The sequence below is a fragment of the Phalacrocorax carbo genome, chromosome 6 (genome assembly GCF_963921805.1).
Source record: "Phalacrocorax carbo chromosome 6, bPhaCar2.1, whole genome shotgun sequence".
NCBI lineage: Eukaryota > Metazoa > Chordata > Aves > Suliformes > Phalacrocoracidae > Phalacrocorax > Phalacrocorax carbo.
This window is the reverse complement of record NC_087518.1, coordinates 58,410,796-58,424,474: the sequence shown is the minus strand read 5'-3', so window position 1 is coordinate 58,424,474 and position 13,679 is coordinate 58,410,796. Positions and strand designations below refer to the sequence as shown.

Here is a 13,679-nt window from a genome sequence, read left to right as displayed (position 1 = left end):
CTATTCTTTATCCTTTTAAAAAACCTGAATACCTCATCTCAGAAATACTGAGTTTTATTATGAATGAGTTAGATCTATTCAGTGTCTTCTTAAAAAGTTGAGATGGATAGAGAAAGCGGATGTGCATTTCTGTGGAACACAGGGTGTAAGTGCGGTATACATCAAAATGAAGAGAAACATACCGAGATGCCAAGCCTCTAAACAATCAAGCATCTCTACAGTTTTTGCACCGATGCTGGTTTCACATCTAATAGTACAGAATTATACACATACCCTTTGCAGTTTCCGGACTAAGCTCCCATATACTGGTTAGCTGTGTTTGCTACCAGACAATTAAAGCAGACTCTTACTTTTGGGAAAGAATGGGAAGAGAAGAACATGTACTGTTACAGACACGATTATTCTAGTTTCTTTGTATTATGCCATGCAAAATTTTATGAATATATAGTGATTTCATGTTTATTTATACATCATTCTGGTTAACTGATGGTTGCCCTCTTATCCCAAGTATTTATTTTAATTACACACTTTGTGTCAAAAGAGCCACCTGCACCCTGACGCTTCATCTGCTGCCTTGGATTGTCTGTAAATTCTGAGAGCTCCACCATAGCCCATCACCTAGAGATACACTTTATACATCATCATCTCCTCATCAGTCACATGTATTTCTTCCTGACCCAAATAGGCTGTATTTTATAGTTTCATAAATATGAAAGGAACACATTTCAGAAAATACTGTCCATTTTTTGCCTTCACTGTTAACCTCCCACATCAAGATCAGAACTTTAACTGCCGGACTGTATGAGACCACTGAGTGTCAAAATGTTTTTCTATCTCAAGAAGCAACAAACTAACCAGAAGTACAAACTTCCTTTGCACTTGATTCGGAAATGAAAACAAGCCTCCATCAGCATACTGTCCACTACCAATTATCACATAAAAAAATAACTTGCCTCCTTCATGAATTAATTAGTTGTAATCATCTCCTCTCCAAAATCTTCATGTCTCTGAGTAATTTTTAGTTTATCCCTGGTGACTGTAGAATATTATAAGAAACCCCAACTTCTCCAACATAAATTTGAAAGCTAATATAATGCATATGTCTCTATTTTCCCCCAACTGACATGGATCTTTGACATATGGGTCTCTAAGTAGGTCTGTGGACCACTGTTCTGATCCAAGCAAATTATAACTTAGCTCAATTATTTACTTAATATTGTTTTCTAAAACATAATACATTCATAAAGCAAGATTTTTAAAGAAGTTACGGTTTTTAATTGCTTCCTCCTTACAAACCATTATACGCTTCACAGCAAAAATACTGTCTCCCATGTCAGGTCTGACACTTTCAACAGCAATATGACAGAGGACACTAGAATCTCTGGAATGAAGTACTGTCTTTCTAGACAGCCTGTCTTACTGCCTAGCATTATACGGTTTTACAGTGCATAATCTGCATCAAGCACCGTAAGAAGAATGACAAAATCTTCAGAAGATACTGCTCTTTCAGGGATTTTCTACAATCAAACTTTTTCTGTCATAGAGGTTCCAGAAAAGTGAAGGGATACAATACTTGAACTTCGGGCACAATTTATTTCAGTGCTAAAGAAGTACAGGATGCACCACTTAGCCTAGCAGAGGTACCGTTATGACTCTGCATAAAACCAAACAAATTAATCTGGAGCCCACGCTAAAAATTCTGCTGGTACAGAATACCTGGGGACCACGTGCTAGGAAGCCGTAGTAACCTTTCCAATGATGTGTACCTCTACATTTTTTTTTTTTTCAGAAACAAGCCAAATCAACACTGATTTTCATCTTATGATGAAGTTTCCTGTAAGTTAAACACACTGCCTATGTGTCATGTCCCCATTAATGTAGGCTGTTCTTTAGAACGTTTACTAAGATAAAGTTAAAACTCTGAAAATAAAAGATGTAAGTGTCTGTCAAAGTCATGTTTTTCTTTTAACAGATGGGTAATGTTTCATGATAAAAAATGTTTGCATTGAATGTATTAAGATTAATTATTAATAAGGAAGCAAGTATATTTTCACAGGGCTACAGCTTCAGGATTCAGTTGCAAAATTAACAGTTCAGTTTGCTCAGTGTATGAAGTTAAAATACATTGAGTTTAAAACTAAGTTTAGGGCAGCTGTTAACTGTGGATTACTTGCATCTTGCAGCGTTCGTTCAGAACTCTCTATATTGCCATGTAACCGGACAACTTACTCTGTGCTATGACACGACTTCCAGTAAGCAAAGCTGTATGCAGCAATTATGGAAGGAGGAAAAACATGGTATTACAAAAGAGATCTTCTAAACTTATACCTTTTTAAGAATCACAAATTTAAAAACAGTTCTCTAATAGGGCTGGGCAATTTTTCCACCTGCTTGATCGGCACATAGTTGTGGCACAGGGTTCAATAGGATATGAATGCCACAGACCGAGTTAGCTCCCCAAAGACTCAACGTGATAAAGCACTTTTCTGCAATCTAGCATGTTATCTTTCAGAGGGTTGAAACAGAACTTGCAACAAAAATCTCATTTACTCACACAAAAGGCAAAAATGAAGTAGCAGAAGAAAGTACTGTCCCTACTACCGTATTCTTCATTCACAAGTACATTTGGAATATAAAGTTCCCAAGGGTGACAAAAGCAGAAGATCCAAAGTTATATTCACCATAAAAGTATTTTTAGATTCTGACTGATCTTTTTGTTAGAACACCACCAGCACGAAGGGCAATTTGCAACTGGTGATGCACTTTGCATACCAGCTCTGCACAGCTGGGCATGACTTCAGTCTGAATGTCCACACACAGGGCTGCTGGGACTTCTACTTCTCGGAGGGATTTCCAAGACACTTGGCAGAAAGCCATCGCCCTGCTCTTCCCTTGCACCGGGCAGCAAAACTGGCAGGTGTAGAGAAGGCAGCGTTTGGAGCCAACCCCCTAATGCCATGCAACAGAAGTCCAGGAGACAAGCGTGTGCTAAGGCTCCACTCCTGCTGATGAGGTCAAGGACCAGAACTGGAAAGGGGAATTAATTGCCCTGGACTCAGAGAGTTTGTGCTGGGCATGCATGAAAGTTACACAGCACATCCAAATCTCCCATCCAGAAGGCTTCCCATGAGAAACACTAGCAAAGAAAAAGCCTGCAGCTGTGTGCTGCAATGAAATCCAGTGTCACTTCCCTGTGTAACAGCACTATAGCAACACAGCAGGGGTTTTTCGTCTAAGGAGAAACACCTTCTTTGACACTGCTAAGGTTTCTTCTTCTGTTTTCTCCCTTACAAATTATGAAGGTCTTTACTTAATTTTAAAGTTGGCACTGATTAATGTCCCAATTAACACCACTGCAAATCCCTTGAAACACTGTCCTATGTATGTTTCCTAAGTAATACTGGAACATGCTAGGAGGAAGTAATACCGATCTCCTCTACAATATGCCAAACAAGCAGATCTGAGTTTGCTTAGAAAGTGCTGATAAGTAAGAACTGTTTAAAAGGAAACCTATTTGAGTTCACACCAAATGACAACCTAAAATTACTAAGAGAGAAAAAGGGAAGAATATACTTTTAAATTTTTTAACGTGTTAAGACAAACTTGCCTTTTCTCTATTTCACACGATAATATAACTCTACAGATAGAGCTCAAGAGCAGAGACAATACTAGGATCACATTCAAACTCACATATAGAGAGTTTTTGGATTTTTGGCCCTGCAAGCTCTGTTTTAAAATGGGGAATAATTGTATTTCTAGCTTAATGATAAATGATTTTTCTCAGCTGAAACCTGGAACCAATCTTGTATCATCAGGCTTGCTAAATAAAAGATCATCCAGCTGATTGTATGTGGTTTCTGTATGAAAGAGTCACTCTGCAAGTCTGATTCATATCCAGTATATATTTGTACATTTCAAACATTCAGACATTTTCAGGCAAGAACACAGTAGCGATATCACAAACATCTGAATTCCTCTTAAAATAATTTAGAAATGTCAGTGTTGAGCAATAGATGTGCTCTTGTGTGCGAAGAAGTAAAAACGCATACTTGAACCCAAGATTCTCCAGTTCCAAGAGAGTAAACCTCGAGAGTATATCTCCACATGACACATTTAGCTAAAGTGGCTGCACACATGTAATGATGGCTTTTGTTTAGCGATTGTGGTCATTTTGAGTTTGTTTAAATACTGCAGCCGAATGCTTATAAACTAATCCCAGAACATTCTGAAATGCTTCAAAGCTTTTAGCGGGGGAACCTCTTGCATAGGTTTTGTAGATGAAGCTGACCACAGTTCACTGGAACCAGCCAGCTCAGATAAGTGAGATGAAAGCAGACATTTCCTGAAAATATCTTGAAAGCTTTCCATTAGACTGTACCAGGGGTATACACTAAAAACAGTGAGTGCCCATGCTTGTATAGCAACCAATCTTCCCACTGCTTTCTCCATCCTTTCTTGAGCTACTGTATTTGGATCTATTTATCTGCTTCATTTGGTATCTTGCAAAGTTCTTTGGGGGAAAAGGATACAACTTCTGTATTCTAGTTTATAGTACATTATAAAGCAGCTATTACTACAACAAAAAATTCTGCTTAACATACTAAACATTGCAACAGGAAGACACAGAAATCTACCACTGCCAAGACTATTAGAGTGACAAATAAGAAATCTGATGTACAGATCATCTCAAAGAGTCACCCTCTCCATGATAGGCATGAATGCAATTATTTGAACATAATTCTCTGGCTGTCAAAAGTGTACTCTAAGAAGGTCAATACAGCATTGCTGGAAGTGCTGGTCACAAAGATAGGAGTGCCTCAGGCTAGATTCTCAATAAAGGCTGAGACCGGCTGTTCGTATTTTATACAATAATTTGATTGAAAAAATCCAGCTGTTCACTAGGAACTGGAAATGCTCCACTGTTGCCATCTCCAACATTTTGAACTTTGAGAAAGACGGTCACACTGCGTAGTTTCAGGCACTTTATTTCAGAGCAATGAATTAGAATTAGAGAGAATGAATTAGAAGCCCAGGTTTCTTTTAACAGTCAGTAGACTCAAGGACACATCAGTACTTTTAATAGCTTTTTGAGGACCTGCAGACTATAAAGGGAGTCCAAGTCTAATTTAAGCACCAAAATCAGGTATTATGACTATCCAACATGCTGTGTCCTACAAACAGTTAGAATGCACACTCCAACGAAGAGAGGATAGCATTACCATAACATAGTACAAAGTATTAAGCAGCGATGACACTTGAATTCAACACAGCAGTAACGATAATATTCTCCCCAGCAGCGTATCACAAAAAGGGTCGGGGCACTCTGAAAGTGCACTGTGAAGCTAAGCATGCTGTTTGAGTCCTCAGCACACACTAGCCATTTATGAGAAGGAAGTGGTGAGCCACAATATCGATGCTTGCACCCCATTTTGTGCAAAGTCCAACAGTTGCTACTTTAAACAAAACAACCCTGCCCTGTTCCAAACAAACCAAAAAATACTTGAGATCTTAGTATTTTCTTTTGAAGTACACCCTGAAATCCCATGCTCAGTCTGCCTTCTGTAGTCTCTGTTCTCATACCTGCTGTATCCCAGGGTACCTGTAATATTGTCTTCCATCCTCCTGGAAAGAGGAAGTATTATCCTCTTCCAGGGCGTTGCTTATGCAACTTCACTGTTTAGTGTTAGGATTAAAACGGCCATCCTGTGTCTGGGACCAGGTCAAGACCTGTAAATACATATTCTGAAAATGTTCTCCTCTTTCAGTGACAGAAGCTAGTGAAGAGCCACCCTAAGGCCCCACACAACTCTGCGATCTAAATGACATTATATGTGCTGCAACATGCATCACCTCTCGGTACAGCTAAGGGGAAGCCAGAGAAGACCTAAAAAAGTGTAATTCTTTTTATGAGCAACACCAGTAAGATATGACAGATTCCTTGGCAGACTGCAAGAAGTGAGAGGGCCACAATCTGAGGACCTGTCTGTGAGGGGTTGCCTAGGTCCTCAGTAGCCTCCCCCTACACACTTTTGGCTTCTACTAAATATTCCAGTTTGATTAGAACATCTAATTATTTGGGAATTCTAAGTCTCACAACATCTCCAGAAAGATTATCTTAGAGCAATCTTAACACTCATTCTACCCCATCTACATTCTTCCACATCTTCTCGTAAGAGGGGGCTGAAAGAAGTTGTTTAAAATCTGAAGATTATGAGCTTGCAAGAACCTTCAATAAGCTAAAGTCAACAGGAGTTTTATTCATTATTTCACTAGAATGATATTAGAAATAAACTCTATTTTAGGATCAAATATAATTTGTTTGTTCAGGGGTGGACCCTTAGAAAGCAAAAGTAAAGAAAGACTTGGTTTTCTGCTTCTACTGGTTGCTACCAAGACCCCCTGTTACTTGTAAAACATTTTAAAGCACTCGTAAAACAATCATTAGGTATGTAAACATTTAGAGCTCATCATATGCTGAGAGACCAGCAACATATTTTAGCTTCTGATCAAGAGAGTCACCATTTCCTTAAATGTACAGAAACTACTTGAAAAATTCATAAGATCTGTTTCACAAATTACCAATTCAACCATAAGAATATATAGTAAAAATGACAAAAGATTTGTTCTTATCGTTAATAAAAAATTTATGCCAAGGCATTCAAGTAAAGTTACTTTCTGTGTTCTGATTTAATGAATCATTTGAGCGGTATCTGGCTGGGTGACATAGATGTAAGGCTCGCTGAAGCCTACTCTAATGCCTGCCGGTATAGTCTTCCTTGGGACAGTAAAGCCAGAACAATGTGTCAGACTGAAGTAATATCAAGGAAAGTAAGTGCGGTACTGGGGATGCTGAGGTTGGCCCACAACACTTCTTGACCTGTGAATGTCTCTAAGCACTTCTCTGTCCTACAGGCTCCAGTGACCCAGGAAGCCCAAAAGAAGCGGCAGCAGTGTGGTAATAAACTGGCTCTGGAATAAGATTTTTGCAATCTTGTAATTCAGACTGAAAGACATGCAAAGATTGCTTGATGGTTTAACCCTACTGAAAGGCAAGGTCTTACACAGTGTGAAACCACCAGTGATTTCTTAAAAGGTGAACTAATGTTAAATGTTTAATACGAATTTGTGAGAGAACTGTCTGTTCTACACACTGCAAAGTTTGTATCTTTAACTTCAGAAATGCACATGAATTTGGAATATATAAATTAAGGAAGTTACTTGAAGCGTACGACTACAGCTTTTATAAACCATGCCTCTGTGTAAAAGTTTACTGAAAGACACTATAATAAAACCAGGCCTCCCATTAGGAAAACCCTTGGAAAGGATTTAATTCTACAGTAAGTAGAACAAAGCTAAGGAGGACTGTAGGCACTGTAGTATCATAATCTTAAGCAGTAAAGCTAATCCTGATAAAAATAAAATACTGGGTCCCAGTATTCCTTTCAGAAATCTGGGAGTTGTTAAAAAAAGCTTTCTCCTCTCAAAGAAGTTTGCTAGAATATTCAAACAAACATATTTAGAAGCACACCATATCTTTAGGAAAATAATTTCACGTCAACGGTGAAAATGAGATCCTGTAAGAAATTTGAAGTAAAATGAGAAAATGAAAGGTGTAACAGTCATGTCAAATCCAAGTAATACAATACACATCATTTTATCCTACTGTCAAGAGAGGGGAAGAGTGTCTGTCAGCAGCAAATGGAAGAGAGTGAAGTATACAACTCCTTCAACCCAACAGCACTCTTTAAAAAAATCTCTAAAGCTTAACTTTTATTTTTTAATATAAGTTTGTCCATTGTAAATGTGTTGTTGCAAGTGGGACAATCCTGTTTTGTCAAGAGAATTTAGTTTATTGGCATGAAAAAATAATTCCGTTCATTCCCCAGTTAAAGAAATCTTTCCTGCCTTTTATCTGAAAATTAAATCTTGTCTCGATAGACTAGTTAAGACAGTTGTGTATGAGAATATTTGACATTAAAGGGTACTTACACAGAAAACAAAACTATAGCAATGAGAGTCCATTCAGGCATTTTGTGAATAATATTTCTGTTTGTTAACCTGAAAAATAAAAAAAGAAAAATCAGAACATTTCAGAGTGAAAGTAAACAGATTTTAACAGCTGAATTTTGATTTAAGTCAACCATTAAAAGACTTAATACACTGAGTTACAATGTAGCAATTACAGCACTATCTGAGCAATTCACCAACTCGTCTTATCCTGTAATGGAGGAATTGCAGAATTCCCAATACGTCTCTTCTTTCTATATGAAAGCGGGATGGGGGAGACTGAACAGAAGCTAATTCTCTGAAATTAGTTCTCAAATAGTCCTGGCTGCTGTGAGGGCTCGGCTCTCGCTCATACCCACTGGGAAATTCGCAGGAACTGCACATGCGTTTCTGAAGAGACAGGCCTTCCTACACTTACGTTTTTCCCCCCGTTGGCTTCAGATCCAGATTTGCTGTAAAAGCTAATGTTGCGGAAACAGACTGGATTTTCTAAGGTACCGGAGACAATCCTCTGATGATTCTTGTTTTTAAAATGGAAGCCCAGAATTCTAACTTATGCAACGGGAGCCAGTACAGATGTAAGTGCAAGGAAATAAGGTATGAATGAAGAAGCACACGAGCGCTCAGCAAAAGTGCTGCTGCATTTTATACCTGCTGACCATTTGGCTGAACTTCGTAATCAGACAGATCTGCTTTAAGTCAAATGGTAATGTGACTCTCAACAACTCACGTGTGAATGGCTATGGCTGAATTTAGGCATGACCCATGGCGTTCAAGGCAAGCAATTTCATGGAAAAGCCACAGCTAAAAATGAAGCTGTGGCTATGTGGAGACCCAAGAAGGCTAGCAGGATTGATCTCGTTCAGACAGATGGCGCCATCCAACAGAAATACTGAGGGGCGAGTGCCTCCCCATGTTTGCTTCCTTCTTGCTCTCAGCTTCCCTTCTACGCAGCCTTGTATAAAATCAAATCCAGAATGAAGCTACCCTGTTACTCATACCGACTTCTAAAGGCACTGGTGAAGATGGGAGGTTGCTTAAAATGAAATACCAGGCCACAAATTCAAAACCAGGGTTTTCTTCCCCAGTAAGATTAAAAAAAAACCAAACAAACAACAAACCAACAAACTTTTACATTTTTTAGGCAAGTACATAGTTACCAAAAAAAGTGTTAGAAAGTGTAAAAATAAAAGTATTTGTACTTGCCACTGTTAAAATTAAAATTATGTTAACTAATTCCCCCGAACTATATTCAAAATGGTCATTAAAAATGCAGTTATGAATAAGATGGCTATAGGATCATTTTGCATTTCCCTATTTCAGGAAGATATTAAAAATTAATTTTATTAATTTTTATTTAAGGATAGTAATGATTAAAGCAATATTATCCTATTTTTCTCCTCAAATCTCCAAGTCCTCCAACCAAAATAAGATTTTGAAGCAATGATTACTCAGATAGTGTCTCAACACCCTGAGTTTTGTTAAATGATGAGAGGAAAAGCAATGTTTTGTACTACATGTACAGGAATTGTCACATCACACTAATACCAGTAGTTCTAGCAAATACAGATTATTTTTTATTGTTAGAAGGTTCATGTTTCCCAATTACTATTTGAAACAGCTAATGGCGTTAGCTGGCGATAAAGCTTGTACCTGCTAAACTGTTACGTTTTTCTGGCTACAGAATAAGAGGCAAAACAAAGGCTGAACGTCCTGACTCAGTACTGATGACAGTGATAAACACTACCAAGAAATGTCTGATGGAATCATCTTGACAAGCAATTCATATGTAACATTCCAGTTAATCTGCTATGATGAGATGCAATGGAAGAGACAGCTCCAAGCCGCCCGGGAAAACTCTGCCAAACAGAGAAAGCAGCTTTATTTCAATGCTCTACAAGGAGTTATTATTGATTAGAGCACAGGAAGGTGTCATTCTTGTACACAAACTGAGAGATGCAGTTATTTGTGTCAATTAACTCTTATTCAATGTTAGTATTGATTGGCAAGGTCTGAACACTAGTCATTGCCATCAATATGCTATTTATGAAGGAGGTAGTCAAAAGGCACAGATAACCAGCAGGATAGGGCAATCTGGATCTGCTGATGTACTTGCACTGGACCGGATGAACAGGCAAGGTCAGGCTTCCACAAGGAGTAACCTCTCAGTACAACACCTGTCCTAAAGCACTTGTGCAGCTGTAAAAAAAAACAAACCACCAACCATTTCAGGCAGATCAGACTAAAGCTAGCAACCTACAGGTGTGAAGCCTTAAATAATAAGAAGCAGTGGAAGGGCAGTCACTTTCAAAAACAAGCTGTGTGTCAACACCAAGGCCTCTGAAGAGCAAAGCTTTCAGAAAACAGGGAAGTGCAAGTCCTCTGTAAAAATGGTTCATTAATTCTTTGTCTTGCCTCTAGCCAACACTGTTACTTCAGAACAATCCATGAAAGACAGGTCACTAGATTTCTGTCATAAACTTATAATGTAGAAATGTTAAAACTCTACAAAACTTTACATACATGATTTGAGTTCTGCAGCGAAATATTTTCTGTAAAAGACTTTGGCTAAATTCTCCCTCATCTACCCAAAGAAAGAAAAAAATATGCCACTTTCCAAAACAGAATGTCTCTGCTTTCTTGGCCTCTGAAGGGCAGGATAGGTAAGCCAAGAAGGCTGGATGATCCCAAATAGCTGTGTGGGTTGCTTAGTCCCTAATTTGCAGGTGCTGTGGCTCACCCCAGCAAGATGCACCGCAGCTGGACTTGACTGCTTCCACCATGCAGTAGGCAGCAGGACTCCTGCAGCAGTTTTAATGGTGCATGAAACAGCTTAGACTGAGCAGATGGATCCAAGTGGCGGAAGCTGACAGGACAAATGACTAAATAGTAAGGTGCATAAAAATTCCTTCCTAAATGACTTCCCTATAGCTGACTAGTGCCCAGCCTGCAAAGAAAGTGAACTCCAATATGGAATTTGTAAGAATACAAGAGAACCCAAGGTTAAAATAACCAGTAAATTAAAAAAGTAAACTCAAAAATGACAGAAGAAGAACATACACAGTTGGTTCTATTTCTTTTCCTTTAGTTGACTTCCCATTTAATCACCATCAGCTGCAAATTTTGCTGGCAGAACTCCATTAGCAAATGATGGCCCGCTCCATGGACAGTGCCTGCTGTGGCAGCAGATTTCAGCACAACCTTATCTGCTTTGTGCAAGAACTTGAATGGGGACCACAACAAACTGGAAGTTACAGGAAAGAAACTCAGCAATGCAGGAGCTCACCACCCTTTCTTCAGCAGGATTACATTTCCTGGGATTTCTAGGAAGCAATTTGATAACAGGAACACTGTCCAATGGGGAATGGCAGATGGACACCAGGATTATTATGCTAAGTAGTTATCCCCTAACAGGCCCCTGGCATCAGGTTTTATGAACAAGATGCAAGCAAACGTAACTAGTTAATACAAAACAATCTTTTTAAAGTATATTTTTCTTTATACCTATTTATAAATTAGTCTTGAGTGTTATTTCCTTTTCTAGAAGTTTGTTTGTCCTTACAATGAGAATAGACTTGTCACCTATGAATCCATGAACTCAATTTTCATCATGTTACTATGAATTTGACTAATAGCTAGTAGCAATAAGTTGTTGGTACTAAATGTACATTTGGTGAAAAAACATTCCTTTGATCAGCTCCATGCTTGCTGTCTTTCAGTTTTACCCAATATGTCCATGTTCTTACGCTGGGAGAAAAATAAAGAACAAAACCCTGTGCCCCAAATGGAGAAGACTGATTTCTTTCTTTCATTTTACTATTTATCTTTGTTGCAAAGCAAAGACATCGGTATCTTTGCAAACAAAGCAGCCTTTTTGTTCACAGATTCCCAGGTGTAGCTGCATACGCAGCTTTCATTCAATAATCTGACCTGTTAGTGTGGCCATTTGCCTATTCTGTAAGGCAGCAAGCTGACTTCATGGGATTCGGACATGAAGTTTTGGCTATATGGGACCTCAGCTATCTATAATTTTTTCAAAACTTGCACTAAGATGAGTGACGTTTAACTAACCCAAGTCAGCACAGGCAAATACTAAAGCATAGACTGTTTCTTTAGGCTTCGTCTACACCAATTTAACCATAAAAGGCAGCTACTCTACCCCCTGAAAAAGAGCAACAGATTTACGAACTACAGTATAATTTAGTTTTATGACAACCAGCAAAAAAAACCTAGTACTATAATTTTAGGCTCTCTTCAGGAGAAGCCCTTTTAATTAAGGAAAAGGTCATTGACCTCCTGGTACTTTCACATTTCCATACAGAACCTCATTGATGACAAAGTATCCCTGATTGGCTTTAAACCCAGTACCTAAAATTCCACTGAACAAGGGTAATAGGTAAAAGCCTATGGAGTGTATACACCAGATAACACACACTCACGATAGATATTTAAAAGCTAAAATATTGTCTTGCAAGCAACATAAGACAAAAGCTGTAATAAAAAGTCTTGAACACATCTTCAGGAAACAACTGTATCATACTCATTGACAGAGTTCAATGTCAATAGTAAGCTCCATAAATGGAATTAAAACACTTGCAACCATAAGATACACACAAAATTCTATTTTCAGTATGAAATATTATGATTTAAAAAAGCCAACCACACATTCACAAACATAATCATTTAGCCTCGATTTATATATAATAGCTAATTTTCTCTTGATGTTTAAACAAAGTGCCCTTACACACTCTGGAGAATTATTTGACATCTCAGTTTTCGTAACAAAAGCTTACAGGCACTGAGGGACTTTATTTGGGAAGAGCTCTAACCATTCTAAAATGTCTCTTGAGATCCCTCTAGTGCGTTTCCCAGCAGTGGTGATTGAATAAAATGCTGCCCAAAGGAGGCTGAACTGCAAGTGTTCCTTTAAAAGCCAATGGAGCTGAAAATCGTTGTTTCTTAGTTCACCACATGCTCTTTTACCCTCTTCAGCTAAGCTCTACTACAGCCATATGTTTTATCTCCTACCCTCTACGGCAAGTTCTTCAGCCTGAAATATTTCCAGTACAAAAAGCAGGAAAGAGCACTAGCATTTGTCTCTTCTCCTTCCATAGTCATTAAGCATTTCAACCACATTAACAACGTAATGTTTAAATTTCTACACCCTGCAAACATAAATACCGTTTAAAATTTATCCCAGGTCCCCCTGACAAAGCATTCACCCTAAAATCAGAAAGACCACTCATATTAAGGAAACTTAAACCGATGTACAGAACTGGATATTCAAACCTATGCCTTCATCGTAACATTCATGAGCTAGCTTTTGTGTATCAAGAGATCCTTCTGTATCAGAAATGCAAGAAGAAAGGGCCCAAAGGTTTTTATTGCCTCCCCATTTCCTGTATTTTTGTATTACTTTAATATCAGTAACAATAAAACTCAATTTAAAAAAAAAATAATATATTTATAGGCACTTTCAAATTCTTTGGTAGTGCCCACAATTGTCTTCAACCATCCCCCACCCAAAATGCTTAATTTCTAAGCAATTTATCTGGAATTTTCACAGTAAGAGAGCCCCAAGAACTTGCCACCATTACCTTCAACTTACTTCCTAACAAAAAAGACTTAAAAACTCATGAAGTGTTATCTGAGGGATCAGAAATAGATCAGGG

The 13,679-nt window shown here is 38.2% G+C and overlaps 1 protein-coding gene across 2 annotated transcripts in view; it reads right to left on the bottom strand.

The window, feature by feature from the left end:
- Window positions 1-13,679, bottom strand: part of RPAP2 (RNA polymerase II associated protein 2) — a 50,051-nt gene that overhangs the window by 22,198 nt on the left and 14,174 nt on the right. For both annotated transcript variants that reach the window (XR_010373485.1, XM_064455497.1), the window contains exon 11: window positions 7,990-8,058. Coding sequence is in view for 1 of the 2 variants with exons in the window: in XM_064455497.1 (XP_064311567.1) it covers window positions 7,990-8,058 (69 nt within the window). In the remaining variant the exon portion in view is untranslated. The remainder of the gene's footprint in view (window positions 1-7,989; window positions 8,059-13,679) is intronic.